The sequence below is a fragment of the Larimichthys crocea genome, chromosome X (assembly GCF_000972845.2).
Source record: "Larimichthys crocea isolate SSNF chromosome X, L_crocea_2.0, whole genome shotgun sequence".
Taxonomy (NCBI): Eukaryota; Metazoa; Chordata; class Actinopteri; family Sciaenidae; genus Larimichthys; species Larimichthys crocea.
In genome coordinates, this window is record NC_040020.1 from 20,652,114 (window position 1) to 20,670,441 (window position 18,328).

The 18,328-nt window shown below is 41.4% G+C and overlaps 2 protein-coding genes across 2 annotated transcripts in view; one reads left to right on the forward strand and one right to left on the reverse strand.

Annotated features, from left to right (window-relative positions):
• rptor (regulatory associated protein of MTOR, complex 1) overlaps window positions 1–18,328 on the forward strand; it is a 199,637-nt gene that overhangs the window by 2,069 nt on the left and 179,240 nt on the right. The gene's annotated exons all lie outside the window — the stretch shown is intronic.
• LOC104921545 (neuronal pentraxin-1) lies at window positions 5,844–10,309 on the reverse strand. The gene is made up of 5 exons (XM_010734113.3): window positions 9,762–10,309; window positions 9,182–9,389; window positions 8,232–8,473; window positions 7,665–7,844; window positions 5,844–7,181 (listed from the first exon to the last, which is right to left on the reverse strand). The coding sequence occupies exons 1-5, from the start codon at window positions 10,188–10,190 to the stop codon at window positions 6,960–6,962; spliced, it is 1,281 nt and encodes a 426-aa protein (XP_010732415.1). The 5' UTR covers window positions 10,191–10,309; the 3' UTR covers window positions 5,844–6,959.

Sequence of the window (18,328 nt, forward strand, 5' to 3'; positions counted from 1 at the left end):
TAAAGGGAGGGGAACAATGGTTGCAGCTCCACAGCAAATATTTTAGTCCAGTGAGCAGTTTAGCTAGTGACACCTCACAGTAAAGTCTTCTCTTACTAACAGGAAAATTATTAGAAAGTTGTAGATCTAGTGACTACTGTAACTGTCTACAGTACAAGACTAATTCAATTAGGTAATTAATTACTATTTAGTGCTAATACTAATAGCTAGCAAGTGTTTCTCCTTCCTGCAGCCTTTCATAACAGCTCACCTAGATGTTTATAAATCAGGAAAATCTGTTTTTATAAAATCATGTTATAACCATATCAGAGAATCAGAACATGCAGCGATTGGATACTGAGATGATGGGAACAAATACCTTCGTGTTCACCTTAACAATAAACCACATTGGTCGGACGGACAACACAGACGTCCTGTACAAAAAATCATTATCATATCTTATCTTATCTTATTTTATACTTTTATGTGTGTGTGTGTCACAGTTTTCTTCAGTATTGTCTCAGGACACTCAAAGAACTAGACGGCAAAGAAAGAAATCTAGTGCAGCATTTAGCAGGTAGCCATACACTTCCCTAAAGAGTTGATGGAGACCAAAACAGAGTTGAAACAAAAGTCACTATTGGACTTCAGAAAAACAAACCATTAAGGAATAATAATGTTGCTCCATTGAATACGATATGGATTCATTAGTGTATAATCCGAAAATAAGAACTGCTAGTTTTTTGTTACCTGAGAGAGTCCGCCATGTTGAACCGATATGTTTCTAGAATGAGCATGTGAAAATACAATTTATTTAGCCTGCTACATTTGCGTTTAGTAGACTTTGTTGCAATTGTTATGAGGTTTTTTCTGATATTTTTTCTTCTCGGACTGGTTTGCTGCTGTTGTGGGTTTGTGATACCCACTGAGACAAGCGTGTGATATTCAGACTATAGATAGAGAGAGGAATAACACCATAGTTGCTTGAAGTAGCTGACTAAAACAGGAGTACAGCCTCACTGTACAGGTTTAGACAGCTCTTCATTTAGTTTAGAGTTTTTGGTCCTGACCAGTGGAACAGCCTCCTGGTGTGGTCTGCATCCACGTTGATCTGAGCCTGCCCAGGAAACCTCATTATCCTCCCTGCATCCTTCCTGGAAGCTTCTGCTGATCAGTAAATGCCACAAGTTCCACTCCCTGCTGTCTCTGGGAGTGTTCACCATGGGAGAATGCAGAGGAGCAGAGGAAGAATACAACGGTCTGTTTCTTTCTTTCTGCCTCTCCTCCGAGGAGAAAGCTTGATGTTGGCACTCCACTTCCAGGCATCTGTTGTGAGTCAGATCCCTTTTCCTATTTCAAGTCTTGGAGCTCAACATTAAACAGCTCCAGTAGCAGGAATAAGCAAGCCTGTCAATAGTCCAAAGGGTTCACCATTTTACTGATATTTGAAGGAACACATGCTCTTTCAGCAGACATTGTCCTTGGTTTTATTTGTTGAGCATAGCACCCCAAACTTTCATTACATGGTGTTGCTTTGTCACCCCAGTGTTAACAAGAGAAATTGCTGCAGTTCTGAACTGAAACATTATTCCTGTCTTGCCTCTGCCACGGGAGGACAGCTTATGAATTAATGAGATGTCAGCAGAGATGTCACGTCTTTATCCACTCGATCTCTCCAAAAGAAAAAAACAACCTCCATGGAAGAATTGATATAACGTAACACCATGAATCTTGTCTGTCTCTGGGGGCTTGACTCTGGGGGCCTTATCTCCAAAAATGCTCGCTCCTTCTGTTTTGTTATGATAGATACATCTGGAATGAAAGAAACAGGAATAAATCAGTGCAAGCCACTTATTTTGGTATCAGAATCAAATTAAATTACTGATTTAGATTGGATTTGTTGAAATGTGTGTATGCAGAGTTATTTAGGGGTTGTGTAATTTCAGCTGTATATTGTTTGTGGCCAAAAAAACAGGCTCACTTGGCTGTTGTGTTGCATGTATTTCCTTCTATTTGTGGTCTGGTTGGCCTTTGTGAGTTGACAAAAGTGTTTGGTTGTCAATGCTCATTGTGTGAGTTTGCTCTGTTACTGCCAAGGAAATGAATTTTCCTCTCTAATGCCTCTCTAATTTTTGTATCCTAAATATGACACTATAGCCAGGAGACCCAGCCTAGCTTAGCATAAACAATTAGCTTGGCTTGGCTCTGTCCTAAGGTAAAAACAAATCTATTTACTAGCACCTCTGAAGCTCATTATCTAACTTATCTAACTTGTCATTTGTTGTTCTTTAACTTGAATATTTGTATGAATTAATTTGTTATTTTGGACAGCGTCAGGCTGGTTCTTTGTCCATGTTTCCGAGCTAAGCTAAACATTTCCTGGCTTTATATTTAGTGTACAGACATGAGAGTAGTAGCATCTTCTGCCTCTCTGAAAATGGAAGTTGAACTATTTCTTTCAACTTCTTGTCACCTGTTACTTGATGGCCTCTTTCTTGTCCCTGAATACAAAGTTTTAGCCATGCTAGCGGTATGACTCTGTGTAAGTGGATCAGTTAGTTAGTCCATCACTTTGGCTCAGACTGAAATAGCTCAACGAACACTCAATGAATTGCTATACATTTTGTACGAGCTCTTAGAGAACAGAGCTTGTATCACTAGGGGCAAGTTAGCACGCTAATGTTAATATTTATCTTAGTCTTGTTTAAAACACAAAGATATAAGGTGATCTAAAAAAACGTAAGAAATAAAAGTAGGACACCACTCCTCATCTCCAGTATGAACTATAGCATCTGTTTACATTGCCAGGTGAGGACGTGCCCTAGAATATGTGCTCCGCCAGCAAAACATTATGTAAACTAGCATACCTAATAAGCAGAAAAACTCCTAACAGCCTTTAGAAGTTGCTCTGCGCTCACTGTCCTTCAGTCATGTGGTTTCCTTAGAGCTTATGTGAAGGCTGTATAAAGCAATTACATTGCAATCAATAGACATGTGCCAACAAAGGAAGACATAATCCTGACCACTTCATTGTGTAATGTCAGTTGAGATTGTTCATGTAGAGGTAGCTTGATCTTATGTATACAAGATATAAGATCATGGATCTATTTTAATCTGCCTGCTTTCAATTCTACAAATAAGGTCTGGAGCACAAATGCAATTGCATTGCAGCAATACAGTCCTGTCAGGGATAAGCAGTATTACCCCTAGCAGGGTATTAGCTGAGTGTAGTAAGCAGTCCTGGTGATTATGACAGTGTGCCCATTGATGGGTGTTGGAAGTGATGGCGTCATGATAAGAGATAGGCTTATCTGGCCATGGTTCATCCACCCTGCTGCTAATACCTGAGTCAGTCTTCACTCAACATCACAGAATAACCTGCAGGTCTAAACGGTTACATTATAATGTGTGGATTCCTTGATTATGTGCATATTAAATATAAAAACGAAGGGCATTCCTCTTTTACTTTAACACTTTTATTTAATCCAAAACTTTGTGATAAATCATGAATATGGTTGGAAAGTCCTTCTACAATGACAGCTACTTTGGCTAGTACCCAGTCATCCTTTAGCTGTCCTGGTATTTTCTATAAATGTAATTGGCTGATAAACACAAGTGTTTTGGGATCCATCTGCCAGTGTGGCTAAGGGACAGAATAAATTGTTTTTTGTCCTGTGTGTATGTGTGTGTGTGTGTGCTTACAGCTACTACTGGAATTTGCTTTTTGTATTAAAGCCTTATCATTCTTTTAAAAGGCTCTTGACCCTGGCTGCTGTCTGCTGTGCATCATCGGAGATTAAGGTGATGCAGATTCTCTCTCAGCTAAAGAAAATCCACTCCAAGGTCACGCTTAAGACCAAAATTTATTGAACAGAAACACCTGCAAGGACCTACAACTTTGTTTTTCCCCAATAATGTCTCAGTCAAGGTTCAATGAATTTATTCATGAGCTAGCGACTCTGAGGAGTAGAACTTCATTCCATTAAATGCAATGTGGTGACAAAAAAGGTCTAAATTTTCTGGTGCATTTCTTTTGGATGAGCATACATTGGAAATAGATCAAGATTATTATTAAAACAGTACATGTTTGCATGCAAGATGCTGTCTGAGTTTGTAGTTTTAGTTAAAGCTGTTCAGAATTCAAAGCACTGAAATGGTTTGAAGTGTAAACATTTTTGTTTCAATTAAAATCCTCAAGTCATTTGTATTTAATGTATTTGAAGTGCATACCCACCGTGACATCACCCATGTTGAGCAGAGAAATTGGCAATGCAGTGACGCAGTCTTGATTCATATTTGATCAGCATTGCCTAGTTTGACAGTGATCTGAGTCTGATGTGTTGCACTGGATGGGCTCACTGACAGACTCATCATTAGGTAGCCACTCCCTAAAGAATACCCTACTTTATTAGTCTATTTTTAATCTAAAAGGGACCATCGTTTGCGAAATTTACATCATGCTGCATGAAGAAGACTTGAAACTAGCCTTGAGACCATAAACTCCTGAAAAAACTGTTTACTAAGGCAATAAATCAACTGAGAAGTAGGCTAATTTCTCCATAAGACTAAATCAGACCTTTGTATTGCGTCCAATGGCACTGCCCCCTGCTGGCCATTAATGAGAATGCAAGTTTAAGACACCCAAGACATTAAGCTTCACTTCACGGATCCATAAGTTCTGTCCACTTATTATATACAGTCACTGATTTAAACTAACCATTGAAGGGTAAAGAGAGGAAACAGGTGAACCATCAGTTGAAGGCCAAGTGATGAAAGCCGCTAAATTGTTAATCAAAGTGTAAAAAAACAGAAAAACAGCTGGACTGGAAACAATGACAAGAAGTTAAATTACCATTGAAGTTCAAACACCAAAGACAGTTGAAGTGTGTGCACTATAAATGGTATAACTGGTGACAGCATTTGAAGTGACAGTTGACAGATGAATGATGAAAGTCGTTGAATTGTTGAATTTGAGGCACTGAAAACGTTTGAAGTGTTCATTAAAGTGTCAGATCTGAAAGCCATTGAAGGTTTAAGCCCTGAAGGCAGTTGAACTGTCAGTTTGTATGCAAACAAAGAAAAGAAAGCTAAAGAATGTCCACAAAGTCAAGCTTAAGACGAAATCCTCATCTTTCCCCAGTAATATTTTAAGGCTCAATGAATTTATTTATAAGCAGAAACGTCTTCAGATAAAAGTGTGATAAAAGGACAAAAAGACATATATGAGCAGAAATAATTCAGCATGATGTGATAGACGGAGGGTTTTTCTATACAAAGAAAAATACTAGTTGAAAAACAAAGATAATAGCTGCTCTCTGTGAAGAGCTTTTCTGAGATATGTCACGGCAATAGACCGAGGTGGTCTTATAGCGGAGCAAATTATGTTATTCTGATGTATTGCTTCCACCACTTGACGCTTGAGTAAGTGTCTAATTGAAATGCGGGAACTGTCAACGGTCTTATCTTGGTGATACAGCAACAGGTCTTCTGAGTGAATTGATGTTGAGCCTAAAGTGCTGTAGTTTTAGTTTGGGCTGCACTTGAACTGGGCCATCGAAAAGGTTGATATGACGAAGCACTTTTCTCCTCCGATAGCCTCGCTTGTCTTTAGTGCAGGCACTGCATCTCACAGCAGCAACAACGAAGTAGCGAGCGGGTTATCTTCTGCAGTCAGCTTAAAAAGAGTCAATGCACTCTCACACACACACACACACACGGTGTCATCGTTGTGACCTTCACTGCCTTTGGATCTTTCACTTATTTGGCACCTCTTTTCTGGTAAAATTGGTATATCTGACTGCATCACCTTTCCCTCATGCTTTTTCCACCGCACACGTTTTGATACACATAACCAAAGCCAGGAATGCACTGTGACATTAAGTATCACAATTTTATTACAAAAATTAAATTCTTCATCTCTCAGTTTTGCCATGCTTGGAGCATATAACAATACAGTAAAAAACCCAGACCCAGAGAAGATAGTAAAGCAGATTTCAACAATGCTTTCACAGCACTCTGTCATTCATGCTGTTACTATACAAATACTGTAACATTCCTAATACAGAGTAGTACAAACACCTGCCAAAACACGTCATGTCAGATAACAACCTGTAATTAAATTACATTTACCAGAGGAACAAGAAACTCAACCCAGCTCAGAAAAGAAAACAGAAACCAATAAACATTAAAATTGCAACTTATAACATACTGAATGTGCTGAATATTTGTACCAGCCCAAGGCACCCAGGCTTTGTAGCAATGTTGGCAATTTAACGACATTCTTACAGAAACACTTGAAGCGAACAACAATTACAAATTGACTTGTACCACAGTCTGACTTTGCAGTGTCCTTCAACATTCCCTCCTCTCCTGGCGATCTCTTCGTCAGTCACAGTGCAAGTTCCGGAGGGGAGGGGTGGGGCAGAGTGAAGGAGGGGAAGGAGAGGCTGGGGGCGGTGGTGAGAGTGGGCGGGTGGGTCGGCGGGTGTTGGGTGGGGAGGGGTTTGCAAGGAGCTGTATCGCATCAGACATCACTTCACAGCGCCAAACACTCACAAGAATTGGATGGACAGTGTAATCTCCCACTCTCCAAACTGAAGGGGGGTGGGAGTGGTTATGTAATTCCTTACTTGGATTGTGAATTGTCCAAACATAAGGAGCAGATTGCCAGCTGCCAGTCCAAGACGAAATAAGCCAAACGAAAAGCTTAGGTGTGCTTTCAACTGAACGTCCGAGGAAAAAAAAGAAAAAAGGAGAAACAGATACTGACACTTTCTCACCGGAGGTTTCCGAGATGAATTCATTTTTTTTCCCCCTTGTGATGAAAAGTGTTGTTTTGCACATAAATACCTAAGAATGATAGAAATCCCAGATTTAAGCTTACCAATAACTCAAGTAGTCTCTAACAAACGTCAAATGAAGACAAGAACGACAAAAGCTCAGAAATACAGGGAGGCCTTTCTTGAACGGTGAAGTGCAGTTCAGTTGAGCGAACGGCAAGGCTCGAAGGTCCATTTGGTCGCTCCGCCAAATATTTCGATGTTGCTCTCCGTCCAGGAGAAGACGTTGCCAGCCGGTGCTTTGCTGTTACAGGTGGCTAAGTTATAGATCTCTGCGATAGATAGTTTCCTATTCCAGATATTCAAGTTTGCTAGCTCGCCGACGTAAGCTTGTGTGGCATCAAAGCCTCCTCCCAACGTGTCCTGTAAACCGAAGCAGACAAGTGTTGATTGTCAGTTCTACAAGTGCACATCAAAACTTTAAGTCAAGTGTTAGCAGACCTATTTGAAGTTTTGAAGTTGAAATAACAAAGCACTCCACACTTTTACCTGTGAAGAGCCCTTAATTTGAAGTGCATTTCAGAACAAGACTATTTATGATAAGATTTTGTTGTAAATCTCACATAAGAGGACTTAGATATGACTTAATCTGAAACCTAATTTGCTATATTTTGTTCAAAAATACAACAAAAAAATCTAAAACATTGTTTTCCTGTGATAATTCAGGCCAAAAGGATGAATCGCTGTTATTTTCTTTCAATGACGTGATGATAAATCACACACTAATTTGTCTGGAAAGCCTTAATTGGTCACCTCTTCAATGACTGCACAATCTAATCTCATAAATATTCACATGTTTAATCTTTGTCCAAAACTGAATAAATTAATCAAAGAATGGCTATCCACCTGCTCTTGTCCCAGGACCAGCACTCCCTCTGGTTTGATGGGGTGATATGGTGCCAGATTTTCTCCATTACCCCTCATCACCCCGTCCTGGAAGGCTTCCCACATGCCGTCGCGGGTGGTCCATGTGATGCAGAGGTGATGCCATTTTCCATCGTTGATGAGGAACGGCAGCCTCGCAACCTGAAGCACAGACATCGATATTAGTCACGTCTTTCTCTCTCTCTAACAATTTCCCTTTCACACTTTAGTATCAGAGTCACTCCCCGCCTGAGAAGTCATCCCTTCCACACCTTCTCTTCTTCCTGCTGAATCACTTCCCCTGCCCCATATCATCTCCTCTATAAAAAGGCTTTCTGTTGATCATCTTAACACCTATTTTTATTCCATTTTCCAGTTCTGGCATGGAGGAGATGTCAGGTTACTCTGACTCATCTAAGTATCTAAGGTAGTACAACTTTATCCTACTGTTGCGCCCACTGTAAGGTGTTTAACATCATACACGTGAATGCAAAAAGGTAATAAAAGTGTGAAATCAGTCTTTATCCATAATAATCAGTTTTCCATTACCTTGTCATTGATGAGAATCTCCATTGGGTTGTTCCCCCACTCGATCAGAACCAGCTCATTGGACTGGCCTGGGACAGCGTAAGAGAAGGGCGTCCCCACCCCAGGTGAGGCGTTGGACTTGATCCACAGACACACACTGAAGGAGTACATCTCAGGGAGGCTCCTCTTGGCTTTGGCGTACATGTAGTTGGTTCTCAGGGGGAAAGTGAGCTGAAACTTATCTGTTGGCCTGGTTTCTTTACCTGTAGATGACATGTCGTACTTAAGCACATTTGTCTACATTTTGTTTATGTATTTAGAGATTAGGTGGAGGTTAAAGCTTCATAAACCCCAAATCATGATGAGGATTATGGGATTTGTATGATTAGAGACGTTCATGGAAGAAAAACAAAGCTCGTCTAAAAAGTTCATAGATTTTTTCACAAGATTGAAATTGCAGCTATTTCTTATACGAAACGCTGTTTTTACAGCCTGTGTAGGAGAGCTTAGTCTCCTCCCTCTCTCACACATACATGGTACGTACGCGCATTTGTACGTATAAAAGCCAACGAGCCTCCAAAAACGCGCCAGTGCCAACAAGGCGCACCCCTGCGACCTCTGCAAAATCACCCCCCCTTCTTTGCATACAGGCTCATATGCAAGTGAGACAGTCAGGTTTTGGCTGTGAAAAACATGAACTCAGCGAAGCAAAAGTGCAAACAGGTTTTGAGATATGCAAAGCAATGCAGCTCTCCTCTCCTCCCTCACACTATCTGTGCGCAATCTGATGGTTGCGGCGTTGTAAACGATTTCGCACTGAAAATCTGTGCTTTATTTCGAAAGACTGAGATTCTCTTGAGCTTAAAAATGAATTAAATTACACTTTCGTGGACAACTCCTGCAGAGGCACATTCAATGCCTTCAAAGTCCTATGCGCGCACTCCCGTTTCGCCCTAAAAATCCAAACGCACCTTTCTCCAGGTCTGTGATCCGGTGGTGCAGAGAGGTGAGCGTGGACTCCACTCTGTTCCGCTGCTCGGTGTCATTCCTGTTGACCGGTTTGGTCTCCTCTAACGTGTTGACCCGGGACAGAACCTGCTTCTCCATATCGTCTATCTTGTTTTGCAGCAGATCTTTCAGGCTGTTGGCTTGCGCGGTGCTGTTCCCTCGGCTGTATTGCTGCATCGGACAGAGGGAGACACACACTGGGGTTAGAGGACTACATGGGGACACACTGTGTGGCATTAAACCTGCTGACACATATGACACATACATACACACATGTCCTAACCGTGTGTCTGTCTGTGTGTGTGCGCGCTCTGCGGCACATTATCCAGGCAGCTACCCTGCACTTGTTTTACTTTACATGATGCTTCTGTCTGTCAAGAAAAAGATGAACTAAAACACATGTGGCTGCAAGCACAGAGTGCACAAAGCCACACCAATATTTCAGCACTGTTTTAACACATTAACCTTCTTTTTAATTAACAACCAGAAAGGTTCATTTAATTAACTTTTGACCTGATGATCTGCCCTCCACTGCTTGCCTACCTCTAGGTTCTCCAGTCTCTGTTTCAGCGTCTGTAAAGTCTGTCCCAGCTGGGCCAGAGTGTCCGTGGTGCCCCGGGATACATCCCCCATGGTGTTCTTGGACCCCGGCCGTCTCCCGCCGGGTCCAGCCGCCGGGAGGCTCTGGCTCTCGCAGCGGCTCAACTTGGACGTTAGTTCCCTGATTGTCTCCTTTTGGTTCATAATGGTCTCCTTTTGCTGCAGCACGGTCTCCCGCAGCTGCATGACCGTGGTCTTCAAGTCCTCCGCCGGCCCGCTGTTCTGCATCGTGGCCGTGCACAAGTCCATATCCTTGGGCACCGACGTGCAAATAAACTGCGTCTGTCCGAAGTCTTGCGCGGAGCTCTCCACAACAACCAGACAAGAAAGTAGAAAAAGTTTCCACGAGAATCCGTCCATGGCTCCAGTCATGTATCAGCCTTTGAGTGTGTGAGTGAGTGTGTGCTGTCTCTGAGGTTTCAGGACCACTGAAGCTGTGAGCTCTGCTGCCTGTGTGCACTTTATATAGCGCACATAACGCAGCGCAGATTCACCGCATCACTGAGGGGAGGCAGCAGTTTCTGCTGTACCTACAGAGTCCAGCCCCTTATTTAAGGTCGTCCTCACTGTTTGCGAAACAACCACACCGTAGCACAGAGCGTCTACACCACGTCTATGTACAGTAGTAAGAGCAAAGAGTGAAATACTAAACCTGCAGCGGAGATGGACACATTACACCATCACCTGGCCTCTTTATATCATTTATGAGAGTATCAGTGATGGAGGACTGAGGTTCTTTATCGATGTGTCTTGGCACACGGAATTAAAAGTAGGTTGTAACATTTAAAAGACTCCAATTTAATACTAATTTTAGGCTTCCTGATAATAGGAGGAATTCTTCTCCTCTGAATAATCCAATATTTTAGCTGACCTTTTATGAAAAAATATTTCCAAAATATGGAAAAGAGTATAGCTATAACTGTCAGATAAATACAGTGGGATGCAGTATTTCTTTCTAAAATGTCGAGGAGTGATAGTATAAAATGAAAATTCTCAAACAAGGTTAATCATAATCATAGTTAAAGCAACAGTATTTATATTCTGAGCGTAGAAATGAAACATTAAAATGCACCTTGCTCCCTTCAATACACGGAGGAGTTTTGCTGCGGCAGCCTCACATGGTCTGGTATGACCAGTAGCTCATGGTGGTTAATGTTAATTAACAAACGTTAGTTAACATAAGTATTGCTGTGTAATTCTACAAAGTCAGATTTCTACATGACTTTTCTCTGTTTGTGCTGCTGTTAAAGTGCATTTGAGTGTTTTGCCATCATCCCGTAATCGCCGCTTGTAGCCACTGTTCAGTGAAGGTTACACGGGAACGTTTTAAGAACGATATTAGAGCGTGTGTGCTGAGTCCCCCCCCACACACACACACACACACACACACACACACACACACATCTGGACATTTAACAGAGTCCATTTAAACCTGTTCATGAGCGCGCGACAGCACCGTTATGTGGCGAAAACGATCAGTCCACCTTAAATGAAAGCCGGTGCCCATCTTCAGAGGAGCTGTCCCACGGTCAGGGTCCCCACACCGCCACCTCTCTCTCACACACACACACACACACACACACACACACCGTAAACCGTACATCCTCTACAGGGTTTACAATGTTTGCTTGTCTGTGAGGTCGCCGTACAACCGGACACTCACATAAAACTTCGGATTATACTATCCAATATTATTTTTCCCGTTTAACTCCACGTTTAACAGACAGACTGACAGACAGACAGACAGACAGGTAGTTGAAGGCAGCCTTCGGGCTCCTCGCATGTGCTGACAGTTGGTGTTAAACCCTCCACAAAGAGACGGAGGCGCTAAAAGGAAAGTGAAATTTTTTCAAATAATTAAACTGTTGCGTAACTTTCCCCCCGCGGCTCACGCATTAATAAATAAGAAATAGGGAAGAGCTCCAACAGTCTGACAGATCATGTCGGGAAAACAGATCATCAGTGACTGCGCTGACGTAGGAAGGGCCCACTGCTGCGTGGAAACAGCGTGTCTTCACTTCAAGTCAACTGATGATGAACTCGAGCTGGATTTGAAGTGTTAGAAGAAATAAGGTCACAGACTGGGAGAAACTCATCACCATGTTTACCATAATGCAGCTAATTAAATAAAAAATGATATGTTTCATGTTTCTGTATATTACTTTACTTTTTTCTTTGTTTTCAGCGTTTGCTTCTTTCTTTTTTGTTTGCCTAAAAAGAAAATAAAAATGTTCAAATTAAACAAAAAACAGCACTTTTGTCTCATTGCTCATAAGACAAGACACGAAATTGTTTATTTTTAAGAATTACGAGCCAGAAAGGTTTAAACTTTAAGGTCAATGTAAAGGCAATACTGAGATTTCTTTCAAAATACATTAAATATGTTGGAAAATAGTTGCTGAAAACATGCGAAAAGACTTTGAATGATATATTGCTGAATTGTGGAGTTAGAGGTTCAGACTGTTTTTCGTCCAGGATTTTGTGGGCGGTCCTAAAGGGTGACTCGATGACACACTGAGGCCACCCTGAGCATACCCCTGCACCCCTAGCAGAGAGACAGAGATTAATTTATCTTGCTACATGTATGGCATCTTAACTCTTCATCCAAGTTTTTCAAATTGGATACAGGAGTTACATTTCCTAAAAAGGCTAGCTTATATAAACAGTGGTCTTTATTATGATAACCAACTAGTTAGAGATGAGAAAAGTATCCACATCTTTTACACAAGTATATAAAACCACATAAACACTCCTTTAAACTGTCTTTTTTTTTCAAAATTAAATTATATACATGTGTATATTAAAACTCATTAAAACAGGCTGCACAAATAGAAGGTATAATTTTAGTTCATTTTCAACCCTCTTCTGAGTAAAAAGTAGCATAGAAAAATTACCCCAAAGAAAAATTTCCCTTCTTTAGTGTCTTCTAAGATTGAGTCTCTATCACTTAGTCGAACATCTAGTACATTGTCTTTTTGCACCTCCGGCAGTAACACTGGGTTATATTCACAGTCATCAACCACTGCACTGCTTGTCCCAGAATGGAGTCTTTATATAAAAGTCACAGGTTTGCTGCCAACTGAAGAGTTACCGCCTGCTTTGAGAAAAATGACTTCTGCCTCCCTGTCGCATCAGCGTGGCAGAGCGCTGTGTATAACTGTGCCATCAAGCAGAACCCAGGAAACAAATGTGCACTCCAAACATTTTTAGCAGGTCTTTAATTTTGTTCTGTTGCATTTCAAGAGGGGTTTTAGACTTGTGCATGACGCAGAGGCAGCCACCGGCTAAGATGGGATGGAAATTGACCCAGCAGTCTGCCTTAATTTGTTTAATTATCGATCCAACGCATTGTAATCAGCAAGGTGCCAAGCTGAAGGCGAGAAACAGCGGACAGGGCCCATAACAAATGGTTAATGACAGAGTGTAATTGCCAGGGCCAAGACAGTCATGTAACAAATTCTTATCTCAGCACATGCACTAAAGACCAAGCAATACTTGTCATTAGCACTCATAGTCTGAACGGCTGCAAAACAACGAGCAAAGCTTCATTAATTATCTTCAGCAGACCAACAGCAATACAATGTTCATTTACCAAATGGGAGCAAATGAAGAACCTTTCAATGCTTTTGATGTGCACAATTTAATGTTGATGATCAAGCTGAGCAGTGCTTCCCACAGGGAGACAGCCCACCTCTGATACAGTCAGGTAACTGTAACAGTAAGAGAGGAGCAGCTTCCAACATATTCAATATTCATCTCCTATCCCACGCATTAAAAAGTGCTGCAGCACCATATGTTCAGCCATGTTTTTTCTCATTCTCACCATGTGCCTGCCACTTAGTCTGCCATAACACTGAGAAAAATTGTATTAGGTGTCAATCAGCTTTTACTGAGCTTTCTAGAGTGTAACTGATTTAATTTGTTGTCCGGAACTTTGGAAACTGGCACTCTTGCAGGCATATTGTTAAGGTCGACTTTATTTGTACAGAGTGATTCTGTCTATCCGTGCAAACTATAGTGGTGGGACTTGATCATGTGCAGCCAGCTTATGGTATGTTCTGCTTTCATGTTTTGCAGAGGGGAATACACACAGTCTCGAGCTGACCCGTTCCCCCTTTTCAGTGTGTGGTCAGAGCGCAAGGTCAGATCTGTGCATGCATCAGCTGCCAGGCTGAGCTGGACTCCAGGGGCCGGTGTGGAAAAGGGTTGAAATCCATAATGATCAGTCTCTCAGGCTCACTGAATAATGCAAAGCTTTATAATAGAACCCACTCTCTAATGGCAGAGATAGATAAGAACAATTTCACACACTGGCAGCAAACTGCTTGCGTATATATCTAGCATCTGCAAAAGCAAAGGGAAGAGATGATGGAGGGAAGGAGGGCTGGGCACAAACAAAACAAGAAAAAAAGGGGGGTTGGAGTCAGGGCAGAGGCAGTATATTGGTGTACTTTGGAGTAAGTTAGATCTGGTTTATCTAAAGAAATACCACCATAAATCGTTGTTTTTATATTTTCACTACTGTGCGACAGAAAAAAAAAACATAATCCTGCTTTCCTTTGATTAGAATCCCCTTTTATTCTCCTTTAACAGTTCAAAGGAACAGTGGTTTTAGCTTCCTCTGTTTGCTCTGCCCAGGTTCCACAAAGTAAGCTTTACTTTCCCTCTGTACACACTTCACTGCCTCACTTCCGACTGCTGAGAATTAAGATGTGCTGCCAGGTAACTGGAGCTTCAGCACAGCAGCTTCAATGTCTCTGCTGCACTGACCTCTCCATTTCAAACCATCCCACAGAGATGGAGATGAAGGGGGAGTCAGGAGGGAGTTGTCCAATGGGATGCCTGCGGTGTAGAGCAGTGTGCAGCTCTGCGTGTATTCCCACTGGGAATAGCATGGGAAGAGTCGAGGAATGGAGAAGAGAAGAAAACGCTTAAGTCGAATTGCGTCATGTACAAACACACACAAACACTGTGAATTACTTGATCTAGGGCCATTATTTCCCTCCACATGTCAGTGTATGTAGGTGAGTCACAGGACTGAATGATGCGGCCTTTACCTGCAACTCTATAATCGATTGCTCATAACTTCTCAGACTGGAACATTGTTTTATCGATGTCCAGCCACACCAGAGAATCACTTACTAACTTATTCCCCTCTCATTAAAACCCAAAGTGACATAAACAAATATCGGTGGCATTATGCGTTCCGCTAGGCACTAACCTCATCATAATTCTCCAAAGCCTGCACATTAACGCTTTTGCTACGACAGCACTGTTCATCAAGCCGCTTGTGTTGGCCTTGTTGGACTCCCTCCAGAAACAACATTTTCCCCATTAGCTCTCGTATCAGCTAGTTTGTGGCCAAAATGAGTCCAAAAGAGGAAGTGGGTTTTGTCTTTAACATCAGACTGACTGAAATGATGATTCTGTCTTCCAGAAGGCCTGTGTGAAAGATGTGAGTGACAGCTATCATACAGTACACGTAGAACATGTAGATTTATACAGTATCTACTGCAGAGACAGGTTTTAAGATGTTAAAGGCTTCAAATGAACTATCCTATGACATGTTGTCTGACCATCATTCCTCAGCTGTTGGGCAAGTTATATATAGTATCAATTATTCATATTGCTTTCTTACTGAAAATGTTAATTTACATAAATAATTACTGTGCGGATCAGTAAAAATAATCAATTAGGTTACTTGTTACTGACATGTCATTACTCAGTCCAGCTCTGTCAAAGCTCCAAATCTTCCACTGATGTGAATCTCAGAGTCTGGTGGCTCTGGCCGATGCCATTATGGCAGTCCTGCCTCCACCAGCTCCAGGTTAATCCAAAAATGAGCAAAGACATGGAGGGTGGGTGGAGCTGAGGCAAGGCAGGCGTGAGGAGTGAGTGCTCAAACAAGCCACCTGTAGCCACCTCAGTGTCATGAACGGGGAAATTAGCTATAGAGACCAAAACAGTTTTTTGTACCAGACTGTAAACATGTTTATTTCTGCTGTGAAGTTTTAACATGGGAAATACAAAAGAAGACATTGTGGTTTAACAAACTGCCAACTGGTGACTTGTCCATGGTGTACCTTGCCTCTTGCCCAGTGTCAGCTGGGATAAGCTCCAGCCCCTCCAGACCCTGGTGAGGTAATAAGTGGTTACAGATAATGTATGTAAGTCATGATCACCAGCAGCTAGCTCAACATTAGCCCCAGTGAGTGCACACAGAAGTTGTAAGATTCACACACAACCAATTGATTCCTCAATGTAGACAGTAATTGTAACTGTAACTTTAATCACTGAATTTCTCATACTAATCCCTTACACTGCTCTTTACCGCAAGGGAATAGTGTAACATCTTACTAGCCTGTAAATGTGAAACACGGTTTCATCAACAGGGGAGGGGGTAAAAGAAGCCAGGTCTCTAATCAGATTTTTTTTTACATGTAGCAATTGCACAGGACTTCAGACAAGAACAATGCAGTGGTGGGTTGAAAGGAATCAACCATTTAGTCATTACATGTTATGATTCATATTTATGTCAAACTAAAACTAAAACCAAATTAAATGTCTTGCAGCTAGAGGTGATATAAAATACAGAGGGTAACAGAGAAATCTGGTTTCTGCTGTATGTATGTGAGGATCTACAGTACCCAGGTTAAGACAGTGAATGTAAACACACTCTCAGACCTGATTTCTTGTGTGCGTGTAAAAGCTAAATTGTTTTACAGGTTCAAAATGGCTGCATTCATCTGCATCTCTGACCTCTGTCCTCTGTGTGTCTTTGTAGTCTGTCTTGACAGAATGAATTGTATGGATCAGATATTTCAGACAGACTCTCCTGTTAGAGGCATCAATGATGTTGCACTTGATTGTTCACATAAAAAGTTCAAATCCTGCCTTTGCACCCCTGAGCAGTCACTGCATAAAGTTGGAGTTACAGATGTTGTTCACCATCAGGAAAGTTGGTTTCAGAAGTTGTAAGATGATCTAACAAACACTTCTTATGGAGCCTTAAGTCTGAATCCAACAGACTATTTATTTTTATTGCTAGAGATAAACTTGTTATGGTTTTGATCTCATAAATTCTCTTCTGAACATAGTTTACACAAACATGTTCAATATTTAATTTTATTGCAACAATGGATTAATGCAGAATTTAAAGCGGCACTATAAGGTCTTACAGCCTTGGTGTACATGTGAAGCGGGCTTGTAACATCGTCGCAACACGTTGTATTTCGCTTCAGAAAGGTCACTTTTTCCTTGCTTGTGAAAATGCCACCGTCTATGCTGACTACTGGTAGCTAAAAAAAAACACACACACTCCTAAATCTGACCCATTTTGAGGTGTACTACAGCACCACCCAGGCAGAAATAAACATTAAGCCTTCTAAAAATGTATACTGTACTGTAATGGAGCAACAGTTCCCACAGAGCTCAGGGTCTTAAAGACAAACTGAAGCACTTAGTGTTTAGTGGCAGAGCGAGGCTGTGGCTCTGTGGGAGCAGGTGTGTTTTAGGACTCAATAACGTTGTGAAGATGAAACCCTGTAAAGCAGGAGGGTCTGGAGTGGAAGAGAGTAATAGGGAGAGTGAGCTCTCTGCACATCCCCTCTCAATTACATCAAGTGACCAAAGCGTCCTTGTAAAATACAACTTTCTCTTCCACGGGCTCGCCTTTATGCTCTGTTATTTCTCCCAAAAGGAGATTAAATTTTGACTGAGGTTAAAGTGAACCTGGTTTACAGAGAGGGAAAAACAAAGTTATTTCATCAACACTTCAGGTTTCTTGATTTGCAAGTGAACCGAACATGGCAAATATGTGACTCCTGTTTCTTTATTCTGTTCACATTAGTGCCACAGCACTCGTAGGTGTCATTTTTTTCTGTCGTGTTGGTGATTGATGCTTTTTTTTTGTGTCTTTCTCAGTTGTGTTTTCGGTAGGAAGTGAGATATTTCAGTGTGCCAGTGTTTTGAGAGATGTCACATTAGCCCCACAGTTAATTAAAAGCACAGTGTCATAATCATTCACATTTGCTTCGGGTTCATTTTTCAAAGGTCTACATTATTTATAATGGAGCAAAGCTTAGGGATTTCACTGTTGTACGGCACAGTTTATTTATATACAACAAATGAGGAGCAGAGATGAACTGCGCATCAATAATACAGATGCAGAGGGTGTGTTGATGAGCGCTCGTGTCGTTTGTAGGCACATTTGGGCTCACAAACCCACGGCTGATTAACTAAAGTGTCTTTTCATTTTAAATACTAATAAAGTGAGATCTCCAGGTGCTTCGCTTTTCATCAGAATCGCACCTTCAGGGATTGTTGATTATAATAATCCCTTTTAGCCACTTTGTGTCAGTTCTACAAAGATTCCCTTCTTTTTACACTCGAATGCAGCGTGTGTTAGATCTCTCTGTGTTCAGCTATATTTTCTGTATGCGTGAGCATTTTAGACCTTGGAGAACTACAAGTGAGCCAGTGTCATGTCAATTTCCGAAGCAACTCCTTTA

Bases quoted from the DNA above. Each gene is read 5' to 3' on its own strand.
- LOC104921545 (XM_010734113.3), bottom strand. From the start codon at position 10,190: ATGACTGGAGCCATGGACGGATTCTCGTGGAAACTTTTTCTACTTTCT. The intron at 9,390-9,761 runs GTAGGCAAGCAG...TGTCCGATGCAG, and splicing joins AGAGACTGGAGAACCTAGAG to CAATACAGCCGAGGGAACAG. The intron at 7,182-7,664 runs GTGGATAGCCAT...TTCGGTTTACAG, and splicing joins TGGTCCTGGGACAAGAGCAG to GACACGTTGGGAGGAGGCTT.